The sequence below is a fragment of the Athalia rosae genome, chromosome 1, assembly GCF_917208135.1.
Source record: "Athalia rosae chromosome 1, iyAthRosa1.1, whole genome shotgun sequence".
NCBI lineage: Eukaryota > Metazoa > Arthropoda > Insecta > Hymenoptera > Athaliidae > Athalia > Athalia rosae.
In genome coordinates this window covers 15,900,182-15,919,172 of record NC_064026.1, presented here as the reverse complement: position 1 = coordinate 15,919,172, position 18,991 = coordinate 15,900,182, and the positions used below count along the sequence as shown (strand labels likewise).

General features: G+C 44.8%; 2 protein-coding genes across 5 annotated transcripts in view; one reads left to right on the top strand and one right to left on the bottom strand.

Moving 5' to 3' along the window:
• The window catches only part of LOC105690566 (polypyrimidine tract-binding protein 1), a 296,563-nt gene that overhangs the window by 120,496 nt on the left and 157,076 nt on the right, over positions 1-18,991 (top strand). For 3 of the 4 annotated variants that reach the window (XM_048656159.1, XM_048656165.1, XM_012408434.3), the window contains exon 3: positions 10,184-10,345. The exons of the other annotated variant lie outside the window; for it this stretch is intronic. In XM_048656159.1, the coding sequence (XP_048512116.1) occupies positions 10,184-10,345 (162 nt within the window). The remainder of the gene's footprint in view (positions 1-10,183; positions 10,346-18,991) is intronic. 4 annotated transcript variants of the gene reach the window in all.
• LOC125501133 (probable nucleoredoxin 1) lies at positions 1,636-2,678 on the bottom strand. The gene has a single exon (XM_048656196.1). The coding sequence runs from the start codon at positions 2,148-2,150 to the stop codon at positions 1,887-1,889; it is 264 nt and encodes an 87-aa protein (XP_048512153.1). The 5' UTR covers positions 2,151-2,678; the 3' UTR covers positions 1,636-1,886.

The following is an 18,991-nucleotide window of genomic DNA, read 5'->3' as shown; positions in this document are numbered from 1 at the left end:
TTCAAAAGAAGCAAAGATAATGAGCGGTGGAAAAGGAATGAGACTTGTTGTTGTATCGTTGTCGCGTACATAGGTATACCATTGTTATCGTCATTATTATCGCTGTTATTACTATCGTTATTGTTGCAGCAGCGTTACACCGAAATAAAATGTTTCATATAAATACATACACAGGCATTTCCGATAATCTTTTGTGCGCAACGTCTGTACCAAGCGATGATGAGTGAAAAGTAATAAGGAAAATTTACGAGTACTGATTTCCCGCCGCTGCACGCGGTGGTTAGAAATCTAATCACCGATCGTTCGCGATACCTTTGAATTTTCCCTATTCGGAACGGCTCGTACATCGGTCGCTCTTCTTTCGCGAATCGCCGTGTTGGCAAAGAGATGCGACGATAAGCGTATATCAAGGATTTGGAAATTCGCGAGCTCGGATAATTAGAACGTCGCGTCGCGAGCTTAAAGCTTCTTGAACTTAACACGTCACCTCTCCACTTCGACGTACGTACGTCTGTTATGTTACTTGGCAAATTGAAGTTACTAAACTACTCGCGGCAATTAGTGATGACTAATCAGCCGTACGACGATGTAGATGACGCTCCTCGGAGAGCAGGTGTGCGCGTGAAACGTAGCAACTATTACAGGTGTATGAGAAACGGGAATCGAGAAACTTTGCGCTGTTTCCGTGGTACACGATATCGTTGCATCGGGTACGACGACCGAACGTACCGGTGGGTTTCCGAATGGATCGAGGAGTCTTGTGCATCGGCACTATGCGGGAGCTCAGGAGTAATCGTCCAGGGCAATCGGAGTAGAGACGGATCGGATCCGTTTCGCGAAAAATTTTCGGCGACGTTTTTGTTCTAGAGAAAAAATTGACGGACTTTAGTTTACTCAGGATTTGCCAAAGTCGTTCGTCGTCGTTCTGATTTATCATTTCGTTTGGCGTACTCGGAGCGAAATTTACTGAAAATTGAGTGAAACAAGAATTTTGTGCGCAGAATAATTGCTCGACTCGGAAATTACCTTGCGTCGCGACGCGATATATGCGACGGTATTTCGAGCAAACCAACCTATCCGACAATCAGACCCCATGGCTGTTTCATCATTCATTCCATTCAATTCCCGATGCATATTTTAACCTCTAACGAAACTCTTGCATCAGTAATAGGCCGGAATTCAATTTGTAATTCAATATTTCTTGCGATTCGATATTTTATACGACGGATCGATATAAGAGACCTGCACATTCACGAAGCTCCCCTTTCTTCGTCGTCTCCGCTCACTTACTCACACCCACTCGCTTTTCCCTCAACTCCCGACACCTTCTATCGTATCTTTTACATCGAAAAATCGTTAAGCTCTACACCAAGAGCTTTTGCCTCACTCTAATTGCTAACGAGATGAAGAAATCGAATTAACATTATCTCCTGTATTTAAGCTTTAAAATTCGATATCTACATCAATTTCAATATTTCACGTTGTATTCCCGACAGATTTTATCGCGTCGGAAATCTCACTCCCCCCGTACACTTATTTCATTTATTCGATTTTCGGTTTTCCTTTTCCAATCTTATTTCACCGGCGAGTTACTCGACATTTTTAGATTCTTCGCCTAAATTTGGAAACCAGAAAAGAAGGACATCTACAGCGCCCTGGGTCTCCAGTTCTTTTCTTCCAGTTTTCGTTATCAAGTGTCCATCTTTTGTGACTACGACCAGAGCCGGAATAGAAAATATGTGATATCTCGCCCTGATCTTTTCAGTCACCGAACCAACGGGAACCGCGTACCTGAAATTTGAAAAAAAAAAAAAAAAAAAAAAAACGAAAAAGATAATTCGACTGGAATATCGGATGACTCGTCGAAAGAATTTAGTCATAGGGTCTCACCAGTTGCCGTGATTCTTGGAAAAAAAATCGTACATTTCATCCTGATCGTGGTCAGATGGTACGTAAAACATCTGCATCAACAATTCGCGACGGGCGATTTCTTCGTTCAATTCCTTGACAAGGGGTAAAAATGTTTCACAGGGTGGACACCAAGACGCGGAAAAATAATAGGCGACGAATTGCACGTCGTTTATAATATCGTTCGCCAGAAAAGCTTCATTTTTATTATTGATCACCACTTGGCCTCTCAACGTGTCCATGTTTATTACTGGAGTTATCGTTGTTCCCTCTATCTCGCCATTTCGTCGTCTCAGAGGTTAGAATTTTGAGTTTTCAATTTGCGGTCAGTGATTTTTATCTCCGTGCGTTTGTTTGAAGCGTCGGAAAACAAACAATCGACTATATATTATATCCGTGGCAAATATCGTGCCGATGGTGATCTTCGCGAGAAATCTTTCTCCTATTTTTCATCCTTGTTATTGTGAAATTCTTTTTGGCTATACTTCCGATCCCACCTCCGATTTGCTTCAAACTTGGTAGAAATCCTGTTTATGAGGTCCCTGAGTAATGTCTATAGGTTTTTTTCCTTGGCGGCAATAGAGAAAAAAATCTGAAAAACATTTTCAGGTCAAATTTTTGGTTATTTTCTATTAAACAATACAAACAAATTTGAACAAATTTTGTAACTTCTAAAAATAATTGAAACAATTATGGCGAACGATCTCGACTTTTTTTTTCACAGCATTCGTGGCTAGTTCATTGTAATCATTTCAATATTATGAAACAAAACATGGCGCGAAAAAAATTCAATTTGCACCAAAAAAGACACATAGGAACCTTTTTTCCAATGGTCTAAAGAATGTGTCTGTAAATTTTGAAGCGAATCCGGAGGTGGTGCCCAATCGGAAGTATAGCCTTCTTTTATTTATTTTCTTCCGCTAGCAGCAGTTCACAACGGAGGTGGCGGTATATCGGTCCGGTTGAATTCCATGTCGTGACATAAACCCGAACTGACATCGAGTTTGAATAAGCAACAATATTGAGGTAGGGTCTGCCTGGTCGTGACGTCTGAAGACTGACGGCTGCTGGCTAATTGTAAGTGGATTCGTATCGGTAGCGGACGGATCTGTTTTACGGCTTGTGCGGTACGGGGTGCGACGCCACGAGGATTTTTACAGCGTTGGGAGTCTAGAAATGAATAGAAGAGAGAGAGAAAAAAAGAAAAAAACAGAAAAATTAGTGGCATTGAAAAAAGGAGGAACAACTACCGTAAAACCTTAACTGCGCGAACAAATCGCCCCCTTAAAGCTTACAAGTAAAATGAAGAGGCAAGAAACGCGCGATCCCTCTTGCTACTAGATTTTTATTTCTATGCTTTGTTACACCCACGCGGTAAAAAGGAGGGGAAAACGGAGAGAGGAATACGAAAGTGAGGCGATAGCAAATATGGGGAAAATTAGAGGGAATTATATACGGTTCCCACCGGTGATGGTAAGACGTGAACCGGAAACTCCGAGTTCAGTTTAGACTCGAGAGGGAGACAATTAGCCTCCCAGAATGCACCACGGTTCCTTGGTTCCGCTATTTCTCAGGGTTGGGTAAACCCGCCACACTTATTACCAGGTTTTCAAGATATACGAGACTTGCAGGGTTAGGTTACCCGAAGATTTAGAAACAGGAATCTCAATTATTCTGATTAAAGCGACACCCTAATTTTCTCGAAGGGTTACCTACGCCCGCGGAAGAAGAGAGGAGAGCCTCCGAACGTATAACACTACCGGCACCCGCACCGGCACCGGCGCTAGCAATAGCAAAACCAGGAGATAAAAGAGGGACCAAAATGGAAGAGGAGAGAGATAGGAGGATGCGAGAGAGAAATACGAAATGGGGGGGGGAAATCTAGTCAAAAGTCATTAGCCGGAACGTTTTGCCCCCGTAAAGATGGTTTAAGTGCCCAATTAATCCTTCCTCGATAAACTTTGTCACGCGTGTACGTTGCGTGGTTATATAATATATATGTAACATGTACATCTACCTATGTATACGTATGTATGTTACCGTTTGGCTGTAGTACCTACTATCCTAATATCACGAAAACCCCCGCACAACCCTCTTTGCACATCACGCTCTGGCCATCGTGACAATTTTATTATTTTTCATTTCTTTTTTTTTTTTTGTTTTCTCTTCACCGCACCTTCAAAGTTTTAGTTTTGAATTAGTTCACTCGTTTCTTCATTAAATGGCGGTTCTGACCGAATCGAGGATTTTGAACAATGTTGCCAACGTGGAGGTGGGGGATTGATACCGATTCAAATGATGCAAGAAATTGCAGTTTGGCGGAAGAACGGGGGCAGGTGGGAGGGAGGGGGGGGGGGGAGGGAGGGGGGAAGCTGGTAGTCTGAAGATTTCGACGTTGAGCCATCTTTACACGAGAATCGCGAACTTAATTACTTTAACCTCGACTATCCCGAGCCCCCTTCTGCCGGCTCCGCGTGCCGCCCGCCTGTCCTACAACGTCGACGTTTGCTTGTTGAATATATACGTCGTACATAGCTAATGCAACAGTAGGGCGATTCCGAGGCACCGGCACCCAGCGTCAGCGCACCGGCACCGGCAGCAGGTCCTCGGAAGTTGACTGAGTGACGCGATTCTGCTGCTCCTCCTGTCCTATTAGAGTTTAAATTCATTATCTCTCCGGAGCAGAAACAGCCTCAAGAACGATGAACTCGTGTCTCTATGTATCATATACCGTGTGTATACGCGTGTATTTAAAAGTATATGGGTATAAACGGGGTGGTTGTATTCGGGTTTTATGCACGTGTCTGCGCGTACACGGTATTCGCGGCAGCTCGGTATGACCTATAGGCCAACGGAATATAATTAAAATTTTCTAATTAAGATTTTCGATAATAAGCATCGGCAACGCAGCTGCCAACGGTTCGAATGAATATATACCGTCCACAAAGAACCGATACCTTATTCTCTTCCTCGTCATTTCCCGAGAAACGCGCTAAACGCTTCATTTATCCGATGAATGAATAACTTCTTTTCTCCTCTTGGCTTCTAACTTGGCGTTTCTTTGTTTTTTTTTCTTCTTTTCCTTCTCTTTTGCTTCCGCTCTCTTATATTCTAAGAAATTTATCTCTTCTTCTTTCACCGTGAGATATACGCGTGTAACTTTTTGTAAGAAATTTAAAAATGTCTAAAGAATATTAAAAAAATGTACTCAGGTTGTATTAGGTAACAGGTCTTTCGCCTTCAAAAAAAAATGTCGCTTTCTTCGTTGAAAATTGGCCGTCATTTTTTTTTTTTTTGGTTCAGTTCGTTTCTTCGTCGGTCGGGAACGATCGGTCAGTCGGCGGCGGTTCGCGGCGTTACTTTTTCGAAGCACGACACGCGTCAAGTTTTTTATCGGCGCTGGGAGATTCGCGTTACCACGTGACGAAGTCGTGTCCCTGAGGTAGGTACGGGGAAAAATAAAAAAAAAAAATCAAAAGTGTCGAACTTTTGGAAAATATTGAATACCTAGAAAGTATTTACAATGACAGCCTCGACCGCCTCTGCGCCGAGTAATTTCATCGACGGCACAGGTGTCGGCCTCTATAGACTAACTTTCTTAAGTGATTAACTGTTTAACGAACCTCAATTTATTAATTTACAAACTCCGCCGTTGTCCCCTGTGTACGGGGTATACTGCGTCGAGGTCGGGATCCCGAAAAAGAGAGGAGCAACGGAGGAGAGGTTCGAGGGTCGAGTAGGTCATCGTTTTAACCCTACGTGTATATTATGAATCGAGCATCTCATCGCGAAATCCCCAACGCATGTTTTCCTTCCGTCGGGGCATCGTCGTTACCCTCCCCCCGTACACAACGAGTTGGTTTATACGCCTTGCGTGCCGTTCCGAAATCATTGGGAGGGGGGGGGGGGGGGGGGGGGGGAGAGAAAAATAAAAACACACCGATAGAGAACAAGAGGCGCGAAAAAAAAAATAGACGACGAAGTTCCACCCAGAATTTTCCACCCAGCGCACCTTTCCCGCTCCCGTTTCTTGGGCTCATCGGGGATGAAAGTTGGGAGTACGAAAAGTGGTTGGGAGGAGCGACGTTTTACGGTCGGTATAAGTCGCCTTATGATCGGTGATATCGATGCGAGGTTTTAGGTAGTTTAAAAGGAACGAGAAGTTTTGTCAGTGGGTTCGGAGCGTCCGGGCGTCTACCGATGGTGACAATAATTTATCGGTCGAGGGTTTACTGTTTCGTTTACGCCGGCATATTCTCAAATTCACGTATTTAGTCACCGGAGCGTATCGCTAGCTCCTAGTCAACGAATTATACGACTCCATAAATATGAACTAACTTCTCGAAATCACCCGACTACACGCGCAAACCCGACGAACTCCGACTATACACAAGCTAACGTCCTTTGAGAATGAACCGCCAAAATGGTCTTCGACCAACTATCTTAAAACCGGCACGGGGGTTCCGTCACCTGCACCTCCCTCTATTTTCATGACCCCCGACCAAAGTGACTTTTGGTCCATTAGGAAATTAAAAACTTTTTATCGCTGGTAAAGGAAGAATATACCGTATATCTCATATAGAAGCCAATTTTATTGCACGTGACAAACACTTTTTGTGTCGATCGATGGATAAGAGAAATTTTGGAAAATAATTCTAGACTGTAATGCGTTGAAAAAAATTATTTTCAAATTATCATCATCATCATCATCATCATTTTTCTTTCCTTGCTTTATCTGGGCACCTCGAATGCTGTAGAGAGTAATAAAAAAAGAAAAGCGGAAACTGAGCGAATGAAATGTCGACTGTCCCTCGAGAGCTGTCTTCCCAAAGTGTGTAGATGAGGAAAAAGAAGAAGAAATAAAAATTTGTGACGCACAAAAAATTCCCGAGAAAATAAAAAGATTCCGCCGTATCCGCCCGTATTTGTTGTCAGCTGTCATCGTCTAATTGGCAGGTATAATTTTTCGAGAGCTGCAGCGTCGGTGTAAATAATTTTCTCACTCGACGATAAATTTCAATAGCGTACCGATGATTGCTACGCTGAGATAGGATAACGTCGGCGATATCGAGCCGTATTTCGACTGTTGGAAAAAAAAAAAGAAATTGCACGGTAATTAATAAACGAATAATATGAAAACAAAAACAAAAAAAAAAAAACGTCGGAGTATAGGGTCGTGAAATTTTTGACGTTACGTCGTCAAACCGAACCTCATCTTTGTAAATTGAAAGTCCCCGAAACGACCACCGCCGGACGGTCGGATGCCGCCAAATACGGTTTGTCAGAGAGGAAAGAGGCTCCGCTGAAACGAGTGCGCGAGGTAACGGGTTGAATATTGGCTAAAAATGTAAATTGCCCTCTCCCGGAACTATATTTCTGCAATGGTAGGTTCGCCGAACGACGGACGGGGTTGCCGCTGTGTGAAGTAATTGAAAACACGCGTCATCTCCGGTGTCTGGTCTGGTGCTCCCCGACGCTCACCACCCCCTCCCCCCCTCCCCCCCTCCATCACGTGCATCACCAACATTACCATCACCATACGCTCATGGGCGGTGAAAATATTTTCACCTACGTAAACTTCCACCTAAAATCCAACTCCACCTACCGCACACACGCGCCTCACACACGTACCGTACGCCACGGTACAATACGCTCGGTCAACAGCCGTGAGGCTAGGAATTTAGGGGTCGCGAGGGGGGTGCGCGGGACAGGCAATTGCATCGTTACCCTGCCGGACAACGAGCGCCGAATAACGGCCAGTCGATGGGGAATTATTTCCTTGCTTCTGGCTCCGCGTCGTCGTATATAGTTTCTCCTCTCCTTTTCACCGTGATGGAACGTTATTATTTCAACCCCCCCCCCCCCCCCCCCCCCTCGATTTCCTTTCCGCGTTTCGATCGTTAAACTATATCGGTCAACGCGTTTCTAATGCGGGGAAAACTGCATCGAACGGGGGAAACAATTTCTGATTACATTTTCATTGTTCAGTTTTCTTTTTTCCAACGGTTCGGGCATACGTAGACCTATAGAGGGGGGGGGGGGGACGAAAACTCGGCAACGCACCCCTCCCCCCCGTCGGGGTAGTTAACAAATTAGCTGGAGGATATAGAATTAATTAAATGCATACTCGGCGGATCGGCGGTGGTAGTGCCGTCGGGTGGTAACTGTTTTAGCCCCGGCATTGTTCGCGTCACTGGACATATTGCGAGAGCTTTATCCCCCGCATTAGGTTCAAATAACGCTCGCAATTATCGCTTCGAGGCTTCCGCGAAAGGATTTAACGAGGATATCACCGGGGCGGCGGAAAGGGACGGGGGGCGAGGGGGGTGGTGGGGGACGAAGTCGCTAATTCAGAAGAGTCAAAAATGAGTTTCGGACAATCCCCAAACCCTACGAACCACCGACGGTAACCCATATTCGTCATTTGTTCGATTTTATTGCTCTCTTCTTCTTTTTTATTAATCATTTTTTTTTTTTTTCACGTTCCCGTTCTCCGCGCTCGCGGGAAGTCTCAACAGTGCTCCAACGGATTAACCGTGCGATCCATTTTCGTTTCCGGAAGGAGAGGAAATAAAATGAAATTTTTTTTTTTTTCCGACTAAAAAAAATAACCAAAAGTATTCGGTGTGTTACGCAAGGGGTATTACACGTAATCCCTGTGTTCGCTGTGGACGTTGATCAGATTTCGATTATTGTAGACTTTTAACGAATATTCTCAGAATGAGAATCGCGCTATGAGACGATGCTATTCGGAATTCTTGGGAGCGTTATTTTGTTATTTTGGGGATTCCGAAGAACATTGTCGCGACGGAAATCCGATACAGGGTAACGGTGTTACTCCGCGTGAGCTTTCAAAATGAAACAAGAAATAAGTAAAATGTGAAAGAATCGCTTTTAGACGTCGGGACAAGGTACCCTCGCCTCTTTACGACGATCTTATCGGCATCCCCTCGTATGCGAGGTACACGGTTAAGGAGGTTGACTCGGTAGAGCGATGCTTTCATAAACAGATTTGTAGTCTTCATCCCTTCGTACGACGAGGCGTTACGGAATGGGATCGCGATATCTGCCAAAGAGCAATTTCGCGCGTCTTATGTTACACCCCCTCATATATTATTCAAACCTGCACATCATAACCACGCACACCGTCGCTTCTACCAACAGTTTTTGATTTTTTTTCGACAGACCTCGCGCTACCGCATCGAGTTCCCCGACATCTTAGAATTCACTTTGAAAATAACTGACGAAATCGAACGAAATTCGGGCGACGGTCATCGGGAGAAACTTCGCGATACTGCAGCCGGTTCGCCAATCGCCGTGGGACGATCATCGGCGCCCTTGACATTCGGTTGCCCCGTTGTGTAAAGTTTCGCGGATTTCGTGTGTACAGGTGGGCATCCGCCCTCCGATCTCCGATAGTAACAGCCAACCGTTGAAACGAAGTAATTTTAAGTATAAGTGTTCGTTCGCGGATGGTACGAAGTTGGAAAAGCGAAGGATACAGTTTGTAACTCGGATCGGTTGAACGGGCTCCGCGGAAATCTCGCCGCGTAAGAACGCGCCGCGGCGTTACACCTCCGGGTGTACTTTGAACGTGGGCTGCGGCCACCGCGTCACGCCGGAGACGGCGTTAGGGATCGAATCCCGCATTTCTCGGCGCCGCTAAAATATCGCACCCAAATCACTCGGCAACAGATCTACGGAACGGCAACGGCCCTCCCACTTCCCTCGACGTTCGCAAAGCCGCGCGCTACGCGTAGCTCGCCCTCTGCACGGTGATTCCCTTCTCCTTCGCTGCAGGAATATATCCTCGTTTCGTCTTCCGTCGCACACAGCCGGGGGAGGGGGCGGTGGTTTAATCCCGGACGCATCCCCACCGTCCCATGTAAATCTTAAAGGATTAATTTTATAATTGGTTGCTCTGTAATTGAACGAGGGGTGGGGGGGGGGGGGGGCCTTCAACCAGATCTCGCCTATCCTTTACCCGGTGGAGAACGTTCACTTTCGAAACGAAGTGTAAGCGCCGAACGCGCGCACGCCGGAATTGAATTTCTTCTCTCACTCGCGTCCTGCGTCCCGTTGACCATCGTAGAGGGTAAATAGACTTTGAACTTTGATGACGTAGAAGTTCGGCAAACATTAATTCTGCCCTCTCCCTCAATCCTTTCGTTTTCATCAATTTATTTGTCTTGTTCATTTGTTTGTTTTTGTTTTTCGGCTCGGCTCGGCTGCTCCACAGTTTGTTAATCTTGTACTCTGCCGTCGTCTGTTTCAGGTAGGTCACAGAAAGACAGGTTCTAGGATAACGATTATTTCGTATAGTTCGATACGGGCCGCGCCTATACCGAGCAACAGGATGATGATGACCAATCTTCCACCCGTGATGCTACCCGCTCTGCACGACTATGGGATCCTCGCTCCAACGTTGGGAATCAAGGTAAGTTTTGATTCCACTTTTTTGGTTCGTGCAGCGGTCTCTTACAGGGTGTCAAACTAACCGAAACAAGGGCGTGAAAAAAAAAGGCAGACGAGCCAAATTCAGGTGAACCATAAGGAGGTTTTAGCCCGAACGTGAAAAAGAAGAAGAAAACAAATATGAAAAATCTTTTCACTCCGAGAAAATAACAATCCCCCCTCCCCCGCAATATCAATCCTTGTTTTATCCACCTTTGGGATTTGCAAAAAAAAGGGGTCGCCTTCAACGTGGACAGGAGTGACCCTTTTTTTGTTTTTTTATTATTATCCTTTTTATATATATATATATATATATGTATTCGCGAGGGTTTTTGGTCGCACGGAGCTCCGAGAATCTGTCCCCGCTAATCCCATCGCCTTCGCGAGATACACCAGAATATCTAAGGTGTTATATAGTTACGTGATCGAAATTTATCGATCCCTCAGACTCCCCGTTGTCTTCCCGGAGGTGCGAGAGTTTCTCTCGCATTAATCTTTTTCTTCTATTTATATATCTGAAAAGTACATAGAATGGATTTGGAGCGTCAGAGCGAAACACAACGTTCCCGCCCGCGCAACGCGGTTTCGAGCTTTCCTCCTTCATTTCTGTTTTTCTTATCCCTTGTACCTATACGTACAATCTTTCTTCAATATTTCTGTTTATCACCCCTTAGCTTTATTCCGTATCGGATTTATTGGTTTACCATCTTACGCACACATCTTCGTTACACAATTCTTGTTTGTTCATTGATTTATTTATTTATCTGTTCAATTTGTTTTTATTATTTATTTATTTTTTTTTCTTTCCATGTTTCTTTTCGTTCCTAGTTCGCTCCGCGGCCGTTCTCCAACGGCCACCACGTTTTTCCCCCTTACAGGTATATTCGCATCGATCCTCAGCCCCCCGTAAAATCGATTTTGATTACACGAAACCGCTGCCATACCTGTATTATATGAACGACGTCCCCCTTCCACTTTTTCATCATTTTCCTCTCTTCGCCGTATTACACCCTTCCGAGGGGTTATCAATGTCGGTGGTATAAACAGGTTAATTAGCCGACAATGGGTCTTTCCCTGCAGAATATTTACGCCGTGGAATTTTAATTAATATCTGACAGGGGTTACTATATATTTTTTTCCCCCGCGTACAGGGGTTCATGGGAAACTCGATGCTTGAAAGGATTAGGAAATAGCAGCTGAAATAAAAGAAATGGAGCAAAAAAAAAAAAACAGTCAAAAGAATCCGCAATTATAAAACCGTATTTTTTGTTAATCGATACCCCCTGATTTCAGTGGTTTCCGCACGATCTAGTCTCTCTATATAATAAAAAAAGTCTTGAGACAAATAATCATAATATTTTGAAACTGTAATTATAATAATAACGAAAAAACAGAATGCATTTCTTTTTTGTCGGACAGATTCTATTGAAGTTATGAGAATTGTACCGCGTTTTCGTTGGTCAACAGTTTTTCAACAACCGATCAAAGTTAATCAAAATGTACTACAGCCATTGGGTAAAAATTTGGTTGCATGAAATACCATAGTTATAAACAAAGAACAGAATGAAAAAATGAAAGTTTGTTAGAAACAAATTCATTCTACAACAAATTGCGAAGAAGCAAGTTCGTGTAACCTGCTTCGCTATGATCTGAAAAAGTAAGTTGATTTCAATTAATCGTTGAGATAATTTCATCGATGTTGATAAAAACGGATAGATGTTGACATAATGCGGTTGTACTGCAGATGGAAAATATTAAACAGACGCTAACGATCGGAGGTAATACAATTTTGAACAATCTATAAGCATAAAAATCTCGTAAGAATGCAAATCTTGACGGATAAAAATTTATATGAATCCGCATCATTATGAACGTTACCTGGTCTGATAGTGGAAATTTCGAAATAAATCAAATTACGAAAATAAAATTACAGACGACGGATGGGATTTCATGCCATGCGAGCGGGCGGAACTCGTGAAAAAGAGAAAAAGAAACGGAGGTGAGAGTGAAGGTGGAAAAAGAAATAGAGGAAAAAGGAAAGGAAAAAAAAAAAGAGGAGAAAGAATAAAAAATATAAGAGAGATGAAGGAAAAAGGAGAGCAAAAAAAATATCAAAAGAAGAAAGAATAAGAAATTGAAAAAAAAAGTGTTCAGTTATAAATTATCGAAGAAGATAAATAAATAAGAAAAATTAGTAAGTAATAAAAATAATTAGGATTAAATTCATAACGGTTATGTGCTGCATTATTCACAATTTTATAAATAACATCTGAAAGATCAGTAATATTCAAAATTTGCCTTTTGATTGATTGATCGATCTAAACTATGCGAACATCAAATGTTGCTTCAAATTTCGAGACTGACAAAGCAAAGATAGGTTTGCTCTTGCATGAGAAATCTTATTTGAAAAGAAATAGAATTCATTGCGCGAAGCGCCGAACGGGGTTGGCGCGCTAACAATAAGCGCGCATCAGGAGCGAAGCCCCTAGTTGTAAATACATAAAAAGAAATCCCGTAAAATTCGCTTGTGAAATTTAGTCAGTCGTAGAAAAATGATCAGCTGAGCTGGCGAAGAGAAAAACAAAAAAAATCTGTGTACAGTTATCACGAGTTTCGATGAACTTTTGTTTTTCGTCATTTTTTTCGAATGATACGAAATCACCCCGCGCGCTCCATTCGACTCGTATGACAGATGAAGTCGAGGCGGGGAGAAATTTCCGTGCTTTTGTAGAGCGGACGTTACACGTTGGCGAGATATTAACGCTATTGTATCGATTACCGAGGTAGACGGGCTGGTGGTACCGCGGAGATACGAAGAGAGAGAGAGAGAGTGCAACATGGAGTGAAGCGGATAGAGAGAGAGAGACGGTAGAGGGTTAATATCGCACAGAGGGACACGCAGGGAAATTTCTCTAATCAATTTAGGGGCAGACCGTTACTGGGGGGGCTCGGGTCCGGTTTTCAGGCGAGTTTGTCCCAACGGTTTTCCCCCGGTCCTCATTCCGGCCGATGATTATGACGATGATCGTCATCGTCGTCGTCGTCGTCGTTGTATTATTGCTCCGTCGCAGACGTGACGCGGCCGTTGCCGCCGGCGTTGACATTGACGTTAACTTTTACTCCGTGACCAACGACCGTCGACGTTGACAACGACGGTTCATTCCACCTTGGACTTCGTTCGCGATATCCCTTCGTGATTCGTTCGATGAAAAATATGATTTCGAAAAAAATCTACTTCTCTTCTCCCTTGTTTCGCGATATTTTCGCGATTAGTTGGTATGTTGTTTTTTTTTTTTTGTTTCCAACGGTATAAAGCTTGGAACGCATCAGTCAACCCGTCGCCAAGGAGAATAGCTGGAGCCGGCGATGCGAGAGTGAAAAGTTAAAAGAAAAAATCTGAATGCAAAAACGGAGAAAAAAAAAAGTAAGAAAAAATTAAATAAAAATAAACCGTCCGACCAGGAGATCGCCCGTACGGTGTGTTGCGGCCTGTCGACCGCTACGTGGGCGCCCGTGGGGCATTGTATATTAAAATTAAGGCAATATATTAACTAACTTAATGTTATTCACGTTTTTGTTCACGGTACTTTTATATAAAAGGAGCTACCAGCGCCCGGCTGGCCTACCTATCTCCTCTACATTGTAACCAAACGCTTTTCCTCCTCCCAGCTTCCTCGTTTTTTTTTTCCCTTCTTCTTCGTCTTTCGTTACTGTCTGTCGGCTGGCTGGATTACTGGCCGCTCGGGTTTCTTTCCATTTTGTTTTTAAACGTTATATAATAAGCGCGGGCGCCTCACCGCGCGTCGGAGGAGGTCGTAACAAAACCCAGTAGCTGATACAATGAGGCAACGAACGCGAATCCCCCACGGCACCTACCGACCGCTTACAGAGTCTCGACGACGATCGGCGAAGGAGACGGGGTAAACGCGAGAAACCCGGAGATGCCGTCCAAGGATCTTTTAATTATTGCTCACGGTGAAAAGGTGATTGGGTTAAATTGCCCAAAAGTTTATCCAAAATTTCGAACGAACGACCTACCCACCCACCCACCCACCCTCTCCTCGAACCGCTCACCGCTCGCATTTTCCCCATTCACCGTATATTCCTTTATTCCCTCAAATCTTTGCGGGATCGCGTTTCGATCACCCTTAATTGAAAACTTGAAGGTCCTCGGGACAAGAAACTTCGCGGTATTTATCTCGCCGTCATTTACGCACGTCCAATCAACTTTCTCCAGTTTTTCGAATGGGTGATTTCCATTTCGCTTTCGTTTTTTTTTTTGTTTTTTTTTTTTTCCAAAAATCGTAGATCGTTGCAGATGTGAGCGAGGAGTAGCTTTTTCTTTACCGTGAGTCGGAATCCGTCGACAGACGGAAAAAATTTGGCGTACGGGGCTGGGGGGAGAATCCCGGACGGGAGAATCCGAGGATAATTTATCGTTCCTTGAAACGAGGAATAAAGGAGTGACGTTTTCACGATTTTCGTCGAATTCCCTTGAACGGCTATTCGGTGACTAATGCATCGTCTCGTCAGCCGAACGACCTACACGTGTGTCGTGTTCCCGTTTTGTCGCGCTCGCGATCCGACTTTGAAATTAATCACGAAGACACGGACGTGTATTTTACGCGAACAACTCTTGATGGTATAATATCCACATGCCGAACCTGCGAATTCCCGAGTTGTTATATTCCCAACGACCAGAAAATACGCTCCATTGAGTCTCGCGGCACTCGGGTGCTCGCGTATTCGACCTCCAAAGACATGGGGAAGCTCGTATAATTCCTGCGCCTTGTATTTTCTTTGAATTAATCGATCTGGAATTAGACATTGGGAAGGACGCGTCGCCGCGATACCCTCTCCGGTCCAAAGTCTGTCCCCATCTCCCCTCGCTTTTTCCTCTTTACACATCATCTTCCGTTTCAATCGTGGTCCGCGGAGCGTAATCTCCCTCATCTGCATAGGTAATCGCGGAGATTAACGCCGTTCCCTCGCCCTTCGCTCCTCGTTTAATGCTTGACCTTTTTCTTTCTTTCTTTTTTTTTTTTTTTTTTTTTTTTTTCTTGCTTTTTCCGCTCAGGTACCACGCGTTAGGTGCGGGCTTCAATTTTTCCGTCCTTATTCAACGCAAAGCAACGACGAGTACTCTTCGGTCAACCGATGTCGGCCTGCCGATTGCCTGTACTATACGTTTCTGACCTTTGAAAATTCGACAAAAAAGTCTATACGTTTACACTTGTCAGGGTTGAAACCGACCTCCTCGTGCACCGGATGAAGAGCTTTTTTTTTTCTCCCTCCCCCCACCGATTTCAACGGCGACTCTCGGACGGTACGGTCTGGATTGAGCGATCATGAGACGTTGCAAGGTTATTCGCGACGATCCATCGATCAAATTTTCATCAACCCTTGGGTAATGCATATTTGGGGGGTGTATCGAGCCCCAGTGAACGGAGTTCAGAGATTATTATTCATTGATTAGGTGTACAGTTTATGCGATATTTTCAATCGGGCGCCCTGAATAATCCATAAATAAATGTGGCATTTAATAGAAATGAGAAGAATCCATCGCTCACTGTCGAGTCGCTGTTTTGGAACGCATCGTGCCCCCCTCCCCCATACTCGGTCACTCTCTATTTCTCCACCTCCGGGTTTATTCGATGTAACCTTCGACGTTCTCGGTATCGTAAAGGCAGACATTCGATCTCATTACACATTTACAGAGTCATGCGGCGCGCATTTCCATGGAGATCGTAAATCGCACTCCCGTTTGAAATCTAATTAAAAAGCAGCGTGCATTTGAAGCACGAGTGCGGCGGTGGCGCTCGGGTATTGTAAACACGGAGGAGCGAAACAAAGCTTGAAAGCTCAACAGTTGAAAACGATCCGGGAATAGCGGCGGCTCCGCGATGCGTCCGTATGGCAGGCATAGAGGTGAACATCGTAGTTGGCGGTGCCGTCGTCGTCGTCGTCGTCGTAGTCGTCGTCGTCGTCCGGGCGTGTCGCGTCGGCACGTCTGGACCATAGACTTACGTCGCGTAGCGAATCCGGTGCGCTGCAACGGGCTGCTGCACCGCCGCCACGGTGGTACCCTAACAATGGTTATTGTTTTCGCCCGAGTCTCGTAACTAGGCTAATAAAATTCCGCTCCTTGGAGGGGGGGGGGGCGGAAAAATCCGGGCGATAAGAGCAACTTTGAATCGGCCTATTTCGAGGTGGAAGCATAACTAGAAACGCGACGCGCCTCAGGCTCGTTCAGACCCCCACGTTTTCCCATAGAGCTCGGCTTATAATGGCTCGCGTCGGGCATCGGGAACGTAGTTACAGTTATGGTTATTGCCGGGCATTTTTTTTAATGGAACAACTTCAAGGGATTTCTCGCAGCTATTCGACAAAATGCAACTCAACTTGAAATTCCGCGGGACGAACGGTACCCCGTTGCCGCGTCCCGACCGACCGATCGACCTCCTCCGTATACACATTACGAAACACCTTACGAATAATCACCGCGGAAGTAATAATCCTTACGCGAGCAATTGGCACAAATTAATTTACCTAATTCCGTCCGATGTCTCGGCAACATTTTATTGCTTCATTACAATCGCAGCTTACCATTCAACCGTCAGCTTTACCGCTCGCCGTGCACCGCTGCAACGAAATTCTAACGTCGGACAATTTCTCACCCTCTTTTGCCGCTTGTTATCGACTATCCGATTATCCGCGGCTACCTACGTTTCGAATAACGCCAGAAGACCCGGGTTATATAATAATTCTGTCGATTAACAACCCTAAACTTCCTGTCAAGGGTTGCGTTCACAATGGGGCATGGAAAAATTCGAAACTTACAAACTGATTGTGGCTTTGTGAAGATCGATGTATACGAGCCTTGACTGATCGTCGCCCGTTATTTTCCCACGTAATGTATACTTATATACAATATAATGTCACGTGCGGTTATTGTGCGAGTAGGTAGAGCAAAGCGATAATAAATACGATAGGTAGAGCCACCTTTTACGTCGGAGCGGGTGTAGCAGCTGCAGGTTTTCCAAGAGGTAAAATTCATACGTCATTAATTTTCGAAGTAGTCCCTATTATTGAGAATCCTTTTCAGTCCGACTCGATTAACGGGGGGGTGGCGGGCGACGGAGGGGGTTAGGGTAGAATGAGAGAGAAAGAGAGAGAGAAAATTGGGAGTGCTTTTATTCGGGATTCGGAGCGTGTACAGGTAATACATCGAGGCGGTGTCTCACACCCCGGCTGACGAACACGTAACGCGATCAATTTGATTTTTCAAGTAGTTGCTCGTTTGGTATCGGATTCGCGAAGTTACAGGTTATACCTACTTCTGTATAGGCTCGTTTGCCGGATGTAGTACAGCGTGTACGTGTATACACATATATGTATATTCAGAGAACTATACGTATAACAATTGAACAGCCATTTACAATGCGCCCTGGCGCGAGATATAGTCACAGCTATTCAATTGTTCGTAGTCGTATACACGTATTGCTGAACTGCTTTTAAATGTGACAACTATATATAAGGATTTCGTATATTATATATTTGATTTTCTCCGCAACCCACGGGAAACCCCCGACCCCGTAGCCCGCAGCCCTCATAATTTAAGGGATCTTCGTAATCAAGGGAATATTTCTACGGGGCGCATTCTCTCGATCCTCCCGGTTGTCGCGTATTAAAATTTTGCTTCTTATACAATTAGTCGCACGCAGTGCGCGGGGCCGAAGGGACGGGAGGACACGGCGGGGGAGTCTTCGACGTACAATTAAGGGTAACCAGCTTCTTAAACTTTCCCAGATCTCTTCAATTCCCGAAAGAGAGATACCGAGCAACGGGGCACGTTTTTTTTTTTTCTTCTTCTTCTTCTTCTCTTTTCTTTCCATTCTCCCTCTCTTTTTTTTCCAACAATGAATACAAGATCCGCTCTTGCGTTTTGCTCTCGATTTTTCGAAGGGGTCTGACGATTCCTTCAGGAAAACGTGTGTGTGTATACAAGAATACAGATGCACGGTAAGGGTAGGATAGGAGGGGGGGGGGGGGGGGTGAAGCGGAGTTCGCGAGTAGGAGAGCGTTGGAGTTGAAAAAGCGGCGCCCCCGCTGGGAGAAAAATTAATTCCCTCTACTGGGAGCGAGTAAGCGAAGGAAAGGAGGCAGAAAAGGAAAAAAGAAGGAAGTAAGGAGAGGAGGAGGAGGAGGAGGAGGAGCGAACCTTCGGGCGTCTCACCTCGCGTAGCTGAAAGCGATGGGGCTGCGGAGTGCCGAACACAAACCACCCACTCACCCCTCTCCACAACCACGTGCCCATCGTTCTCGATTTTGAATAGAAAATTCACGAATCTTGAGAAGAGACCGAGTTCGCATTGTGTACCCGTACCTATCCGACTAAAGGAAGGAAAGAAACTCTAACCGACAACGGGAACCGAACCTCCAGCAGCAACTGCTACACGCAGTTATTTTTTCATCCCCCCCCCCCCCCCCCCCCCCCCCCCCCCCCCCTTAACGCGACAAAGATGTTTATGAACGTAAGCGACAAAAAAACGTCTCCTGATCGACGTATTAAAATATTAAGGATAAAAGGAAAAACCATTTTGTACACCTCCCTGGTGGTTTTTTTTTT